The sequence below is a fragment of the Brassica oleracea genome, chromosome C8, assembly GCF_000695525.1.
Source record: "Brassica oleracea var. oleracea cultivar TO1000 chromosome C8, BOL, whole genome shotgun sequence".
NCBI classification, from domain to species: domain Eukaryota; kingdom Viridiplantae; phylum Streptophyta; class Magnoliopsida; order Brassicales; family Brassicaceae; genus Brassica; species Brassica oleracea.
In genome coordinates this window covers 13,601,600-13,610,042 of record NC_027755.1, presented here as the reverse complement: position 1 = coordinate 13,610,042, position 8,443 = coordinate 13,601,600, and the positions used below count along the sequence as shown (strand labels likewise).

General features: G+C 34.6%; 2 protein-coding genes across 2 annotated transcripts in view; one reads left to right on the top strand and one right to left on the bottom strand.

Moving 5' to 3' along the window:
* The first annotated feature begins 1,031 nt into the window (after positions 1-1,031).
* Positions 1,032-3,336, top strand: LOC106307369 (cysteine synthase). The gene is made up of 11 exons (XM_013744306.1): positions 1,032-1,077; positions 1,338-1,391; positions 1,483-1,592; positions 1,690-1,747; positions 1,821-2,084; positions 2,150-2,287; positions 2,370-2,421; positions 2,506-2,585; positions 2,709-2,768; positions 2,862-2,942; positions 3,027-3,336. Exons 2-11 carry the CDS (start codon positions 1,359-1,361, stop codon positions 3,132-3,134), a joined length of 984 nt encoding a protein of 327 aa, XP_013599760.1. The 5' UTR covers positions 1,032-1,077; positions 1,338-1,358; the 3' UTR covers positions 3,135-3,336.
* A 3,594-nt stretch (positions 3,337-6,930) lies between these two features.
* The window catches only part of LOC106308704, a 3,448-nt gene continuing 1,935 nt past the window's right edge, over positions 6,931-8,443 (bottom strand). Inside the window, exons 4-5 of the mRNA XM_013745834.1 lie at positions 7,499-8,284; positions 6,931-7,334 (exon numbers count right to left, since the gene is read on the bottom strand). Of these exons, the coding sequence (XP_013601288.1) occupies positions 6,931-7,334; positions 7,499-8,284 (1,190 nt within the window). The remainder of the gene's footprint in view (positions 7,335-7,498; positions 8,285-8,443) is intronic.

The following is an 8,443-nucleotide window of genomic DNA, read 5'->3' as shown; positions in this document are numbered from 1 at the left end:
TCAGATTGAGAGATTCAATCAAACATTCTTCCGCAAATCCACTTCAATCCATCATTTGATCAAGCTGAGAGTGATACACATCCAGCAGCTTGATTCCGCCATATCTATCATTTTTCTTTGTTTATTTATCTTTGTTTATTCTTCATAACATTCGTATCTCATTCCTATTTCATTTGTTTCAGGTTTTACAATCGATTTCAGACCATATCGACCAACCGGTCATATCTTTGGTTGATCCGATTTGAACCTCCAACAACCATTTGGGTGATCCAGCTTCCAGCCTGTAATAGACTTGCCCCGTCCAAACCTGAAACTTAAAAGAATATTTGTAATACCAAAACATATATGAAATACCCAAACATACATAATATTAATAAAAAAAACTCAGTACTTTGGGTATCCGATCGGGTTTTGGATATGATCCGGACCAGAATCGAAACCCGCGGGTCTTAAAAATAACCTATAGGTACTTTGCTATGGATCTGAACCAAAACTATATTTCGGGTTGGTTTCGGTTCGTGTTTTTGGATTAAGATAAAATGCACATTTCTAAAGAGAGTTACATAAAAATGTACATACGAAATCTCAAATAAACTAATTTATATATTATATAATTTTTTAAAAATTCATTGTTTCAATATAATACGATTTTGTAACATAATAATGCACAAAAATCCCAAAATACTAATTCGTATCAAACTTTGTTTATAGTTAAAAAAAAAAGAATGTGCACTTTAAGCGCGAGTCAAAATCTTGTTTTACCAGATTAAACTGTATTAAAACAAGGATAAACCGTATCAACCAGATTAATCCTGTTTAATTAATCTTGTTTAAACCAATTTAGTGATGATTAAAACCCGTGTTAACAGGATTAACTAAATTAAACCGGATTCAACCGGTATCAGCAGGATTAGATTATATGAAACCCGTGAATGAATTATGGTTAACAACCACCGCGTGTTTTAATATATCCAAAGCATGTGGCATCTACCTGTACCTGTATATATAAAGGAATAAAAGAAAGCCATAAAATCGATTTTATTCCATAACTTCTTCATTCTCTTTCTCACTCACGAGGTATCCTCATCATCTTCCTCTTCCCAATTTTTATTTTTATTTTTATTTTATTTGATTTCGACTCTGTTTGGTTGTATTCAGCTGATTTCGATGTTGAATCTAGTGGTTTCTTTGTTTAGATTTGTGTTCATACATCTGGAGATTCATGTTTTGATTATGTGTGTTTGGAAAAGTTTTAGACTTTAAATTAGGAATCATTGTCTGTGGATTGTTTTATTATGGCCCTTTGGTCTTAACGTTCTCTTTGTGAATATAAGCAGTGAAGCCTGCTTGCTTGAATCATGGCATCTCGTATTGCTAAAGATGTTACCGAAGTAAGCTCTTCAACCTGTTCATTTAGAACAAATAAAAAAGTGTGAGGCTTTTGTTTCCATGTAATGATTTGATTCTACTTACTCTCCACAGTTGATTGGGAACACTCCATTGGTGTATCTGAACAATGTGGCTGAAGGATGTGTTGGTCGTGTCGCTGCTAAGCTCGAGATGATGGAGCCTTGCTCCAGTGTCAAAGACAGGTTTTCCTGCTTTTGTCCAAAAACTCTTCTGTGTTTTAATTTTTTTTCTGAGTTTCTGTGTTTGTGAGAACTTTGTTCCTTTTTTTTTATAACGCAGGATTGGTTTTAGCATGATCTCTGATGCAGAGAAAAAGGGTCTGATAAAGCCAGGAGAGGTCCTGATTCTTTCAAACCACCACAATAATTTTCTTTGTTCATTGTGTGTTTGATAGTGTTCTTATTTTTTAGAGTGTGCTGATTGAGCCAACGAGTGGAAACACCGGAGTTGGGTTAGCGTTCACGGCGGCTGCTAAGGGCTACAAGCTCATCATTACAATGCCAGCTTCAATGAGTGTGGAGAGAAGGATCATTCTCTTAGCTTTTGGAGTTGAGTTGGTCTTAACTGACCCTGCTAAGGGCATGAAAGGCGCTATCGCAAAGGCCGAAGAGATTTTAGCCAAAACACCCAATGGTTACATGCTCCAACAGTTTGAGAACCCTGCCAACCCAAAGGTAAATGCTTTATTATTTTAGTGAAATCTATTTCTGTTTTTGAACTTTGAAGCTGTTCAATGCAGATACACTATGAGACTACTGGACCTGAGATATGGAAAGGCACTGATGGAAAAATCGATGGATTTGTTTCTGGGATTGGTACTGGTGGTACCATCACAGGTGCAGGGAAGTATCTCAAGGAACAGAACCCTAACGTTAAGGTGTGCATCTATCTCATACAAGTAGGCTTCTTCAGTAATTTGTATTTGCAAGCTTCTTTATTTTTCTTTTCTCTTCTTTCAGCTGTATGGAGTGGAGCCAATTGAAAGTGCTATTCTATCCGGTGGGAAGCCAGGTGATTCCCTGTCCGTTTTATTACTATAGCTCTTGCATGTTCCTTGTTACCTAACACTTTTGATGTTTGCTTAAAAATGGCAAGGCCCTCACAAGATTCAAGGGATTGGTGCTGGCTTTATACCAAGTGTGTTGGAGGTTGATCTTATAGATGAAGTTGTTCAAGTAATACTACTAGTCTCCAATTTTTATATTATTACTGATCAGAAACTTGTACTGCATCATGTAAGAGAGCTACAATTCTTACTTTGCTTTCTCTCCCATCTTATCCTGTAACGATTGCTACAGGTTTCAAGTGATGAATCCATCGACATGGCAAGGCTTCTTGCTCTTAAAGAAGGTCTTCTTGTAAGTACTTCACCAGGATCAGTTTTTTGTACTTTATCGGCTTTGCTGCATATTCTCATTTTCGTAATGAAAAAATGTATCTAAAAATTGTAGGTGGGAATATCATCTGGAGCAGCAGCAGCCGCAGCAATCAAACTTGCAAAGAGGCCAGAAAATGCTGGGAAGCTTTTTGTGGTAAGTTATTTTGGGTTTTGTATGTCATCGTTGTGTTACTTGATTCTGAGATTAAAAGAACTCAACTGAATTGTTATTTTACAGGCGGTGTTCCCGAGTTTCGGGGAGAGGTACCTGTCGACTGTACTATTCGATGCCACCAGGAAAGAAGCAGAATCAATGACCTTCCAGGCTTGTATTGTCTCACCTTAAAATTTCTCAATTTCTTTTCATTTGAGACGCCAAAAATAAAAGAGAGATGTTCAGTTTTCTCCTAAAGAGAATCTTCATCTTCAGTTTCAGTTTCAGTGCGTCTTTTGTGTTTCTGTATCTTTGTGTGAGAATAAAAAATCAATCTAGATTTTCTCTGTTTTCCTTTGTGAAGAACACATTCTGTCAATAAGTTTGAGTTTTACTTTGATTTGATTTCTATATTTTCATAATGATCAGATCATCAGAACTAAACCAACTAGTCTACTTCAACATATAACCAGACTCATATTCCAAATTAATGATCTTTCCGAGTTTGAGGCCAAGCCCAAGGTTATCGGATAAGGCAATGCTTAAAAAGGAGTGGCAGAAAACTGAACCAAACCAATCAGAATCAACCGAACTCAAACCGTCCTGAAATATACTTCCAAGCTGTACAGTTGATAGTTGGGATCACTGATGTCAGCTTGTAGGGTCCATGGAGAGCTCGAGTTAGGTGAACTCGCAGCTAAACATGTCCTCGAGCTGGAACCTGACCATGACGGGGCTCTTGTGTTGATGTCCAATATCCACGCGAGATAACAGAGATGGGACGATGTAAGGAAGGTAAGACGAGTAATAGAGGAAAAGAATGTGTACAAGGAGAAACTTCTTAGCCGGATTGACTTAAACGGGAAATCACACGTATTTCTCATTGGTGACAAGAGGCATAAGCAATCAGAGGAGATATATGCAAAGCTAGAAGGAGTGTTATGAACCAACGCTGGCTAACTTGAAAAAAGAAATTCAAGAGCAAAAACAAATCGAGGTAAATACCCTTTTAAAAAAATTCAAATAAAAAATGGCATAACTATGTAAATAACTTTAAAAAATAAGAGCAGAATCCTAATAGAGATGTAAAAACTTTTGATTGGATGATAAAAATGCTTTACCAATCAAGGCTAAATATTATTTCTAAAATGTGTAAATATATATAAAGGAAAATAATGATATTATGATTAAATATTTATAATTTTTTTTAAAAAAATTGTAGAAATTTTGAAATATTTTTAGTAATAAAAATTGTATAATTATAAAAAATTAAAGGGAAATTGCCCGAATAGTTCCGGGTTCGAGTCTCGGGCAACCACAGTAAGAGCTCGGGCAGCGGCAGCAGGATTTGAAAAAGAAATTGATCGTGATTTTGAACATGTTCTTCCTATGAGTTTTACGGACCTACAAGGCCAGAGGCTTCTCAAGCTCAAGCATTTACTTTTCTAGTTAGAGAATCCCGCGGATACATATAATTCAGAAGAAATATGTAAGTAATACGGTTCAACAAAAATTGTTAAAAAATCAATGTGTCGATTCCAACCCCTTTTTTCAGAGAAGACTTTTCTTTCTAACTTAACAAGGGAAGGACTTGCTTCTTTGTCCCTCTATTAGAGGTGTTCCAGAAATATCTGCAATCGAGTAAATAGCTCTACGGTAGGACAAGTATTTCTATTACTATGAAATTCATCAATGAAATAGTTACCATTTTAGGGATTGGTGACTTACCCATTCAGTGACCTTGGCACTGGATGGACGTTACCTTACTCTATCCACCATCATCTGCTTCATAGATCTCTACCATAAATACTACATTCATAGTACCACTTTTCATGTTTACACTAATCACTTTCACCTTCACTTTTAATGAAGGGCAAAAGACACTTATACCCCTAAGGTTAAAGACACTTATACCCCTAGGGTTAACTAATCTAGACTTAGGGCTTAGAGTTGAGGGGTGGGGTAGGGGTTTTTGGAATGTGAAATTTAGGATTCTAATAAATATATAAATCAATAATTAAAAAAAAATATATTTTTTTTAAAATAGTATCAAACATAATTTTTCGATTTTCAAAAAGAAATTTTGAAAAAAAAATAAAAACAAAATTCGAAAAAAATTCAAAAAAAAAACAGCTTATATAAAATTTCGAATTTGAAAAATTATAATTCAGAAACATAAAAAAAATATTATTTTTTATTATTTTTTATTTTTTATTTAAATAATGATTTATTATATATATATATAGATAACAAAGGTATAAGAGTCTTTTGCCACTTAATGAAGAATGTATTTTTGAAAATGTCTCTTTAGTGGTGGTAAAGATGAAAAGTAGTATCATGAAAGTGGTAAACATAAAATTTCCCCAAAATTAAATTAAATAATATTTTGAAATTTGTAACATATTCTTATCTTTTACTATTATATTGTTTAGTTTCATATCTGAATATGATACTAAAATATGATTGTTCATGTCACATTTAATCATAAGCCATGTCATCATTTTTATTATGTCATGTCAATTTTTAGTGAAAATGATTGTACATAGGAGATATAAGCAAAATGTATAAAATCATTTTGCAAATAATGTCTACTAGGTGTTTTCTTGCAATATGTGCAGTGACAAATTTTTAAATTTAAATTATATTAAAAAAAAAATTATTGTTCTTTTATATTTTATTATTTTCTTTTCAATATGTCAATACCAATTTTAATTTAATTGAACATAAAATTAATATAAAATAAAAAATTTTTCTTATTTTAAATTATATTTAAAAATAAATATGTATATATTTAAAATTTATAATCTTAGATATATTTTTATCTATTTTTGGATAAAATATACTAAATCAACTTGTATAAAATTAATAAAAAATTTGATATAAAAGTTTTATAATTATCAAGAAGTACAAGTAAATAGTATTTGAAAAATTTGTAGATATATAAAAGAATCTAAAAAATTGTAAACAGTTGAAGATCTTTTTAGTAATAAAATTGTATAATTATAAAAAAATAGAAATAAAAAATATATGGAGATTTTTAAAATATTATTATATGTTATTTAAAGTGAATAGATTTACTTTAATGATATAATTAATTTATTACCAAAAATATAAATAAGTATTAAATATAATTGTCCATGTCATATTTAGCTATAAGTCATGTCATCAATTCTAGTATGTCATGACATATTTATTTAGTGAAAATGATTGTAGAAAGGACATGTGTCAAAATCATTTTGCAAATAATGTCTAGTAGATGAGATATATTGAATCTCTTCACATCATACCTTCCCTCCAAATCCTCTGCCGTTGTAATCTGCGACACCGGCTTTTCATTCCACCTCGTCAGCTCCATCTCGTTCACATATTTCTCCTCTAATTTCTCTATTTTCTCTACAGCACTCAGAGCCCCGTCGCCATCTTTCGTCTCTCTCTTTCTTCAACTTCCCTTTTCTCTCCTCTCCGCCTCGTCTCTCTGATTTACTTCATTCCTCCTTCCTCCGCTACTGCTTGTCTCGTTAGCTTCACTGTCTCCATTATAGAATTTGAGATTGAGATATAAAGAACACTTTTCTTTATTGCCTTAGAAAAAGAACTCAAAAAATAAAGCTCTCAATCACACACTCTCAATTCATATGTTATGCAACACCTTTGCATCTTCATATATAGGAAAGTAAACTTCCTAAACTCACAAGACAATTGACATTTAGATAACTCCTAAATATCTAAAGTTTCCTTTTCCATAACTCATAGAATAACTTGAGCTTCAAGTTATCTTCAAGCTTAGTCCAAAATTCTCCCCCTTAAGTTTGAACTCACTTTCACTCACATCTTAACTCCAATAAGACTCCTTATCTCTTTAAATTTGATCCTTCCAAGCAACTTGGTTAGTATGTTGTCTCTCTGATCATTTCTGGGCACGTGCTCAACCTCAACTTGTTCATTCTCTACGCACTCTCGTATGAAGTGAAATCTTTTATGTATGTGCTTACTGCGACCATGAAATACAAGGTTTTTTAGTAAGTGCATTTGTAGACTTATTATCAACCCGTATTGTAACTTTCTCACAAGCCTTGCCGATCACTTCACTGAGTAACTCATGCAGCCAAAATGCTTGCTTGGCAGCCTCTGTAGCAGCCATGAATTCTACCTCACAAGATGACAATGCAACGATCTCTTGGTTTTGCGAACACAACGTTATCAGACTCTCATCAAGATAGAACATATGGTCGGTAGTACTTTTACCATCATTGGTATCAACATTGTGCGAACTGTCACTGTAACCTACCAATTCTTGCCATGTTGCTCGCGAAAACTGAAGCCTAGTGAAGTTGTTCCAAGCAGATATTGTAACACTTGCTTTAGGGCTGCTCCATGAGATACCTTCGGTGCCTGCATGTATCTACTGAGTACTCCCACACTGAAAGAAAGATCCAGGAGTGTATGTAGCAGGTAACTTAAGACATCTAATGTTCCTACAATACTTCCTCTCGTCAATACTTACAATACTACGTTCATATCCATAGGACTATGTGTAAGATTACACGCATTCATACCAGTCTCTTCAAGAATCTTTCGCACATATCGATCATGCACCAATGTGATTCCTCCTTCATGCTGATGAACTTCAATACCTAGGTAGTATGTTAATCTTCCTAGGCCGCTCATCTCAAATTTGCTCGCCATCTCCCGCTTGAAAGAAACAATTGACTGCGGCTTCGAACCAGTGACAAGAAGATCGTCTACATAGACGCATACGAGAAGAAGACCTGCCTTATCATCTCTTGTGTTGTGGGAAGGTTCCTTCGAGCATCTTTGAAAGCCTAGTATCCAAGTTTTGTTCTTTTCGATTGAGCATATCTCTTCCTTGCAAGCATCAAACCATACTTTCATCTCCTTAGCTTCGTTGTAATCCCACAGTTCATTATTTATAATCATCAGTAGCCTTTCACATTCGGCTTCTACGAGAAGAACATAGTCGTCAAGATATGTTGGCTCCGTGCTTACTCTAGTCGATCTTCTTACCATTGGCTCAGACTGTTCTTCTTCTTCATCCTCATCAACGTCTTCCACGTTATCAATATCTTCAACATCAATCTCATTCTTGCTCATTGCTCGAGCTTTATCATTGTATTCGATACCTCTTATGTCGAATGAGAAAGAGACAGAGTCTTCCTTCAAATCAACTTTACTCCAGCTCCACTCTTTGTCTTCGCTAAAGATCACATCTCGGCTTACTATTATCCGGTTTTTAAAAGTGTCGAACAGACGATAAGGTTTAGAGCCGGGCTCAGTTCCGAGATGTACCAAAGTTCTAGATCGATCATCAAGCTTTTTTCTCCCTGCAGACTCAGTTCTCGCACAACAGACACATTTAAAAACCTTAGATGCTGGAGATTTGGTTTCTTCTCACGCAAGGCTTCATACAGCATCTTCCCGAGTAATGATCTCGTCCCAATCCTATTTATTAAGTAAGTGGCATGCCTCACTGCTTTCCCCCC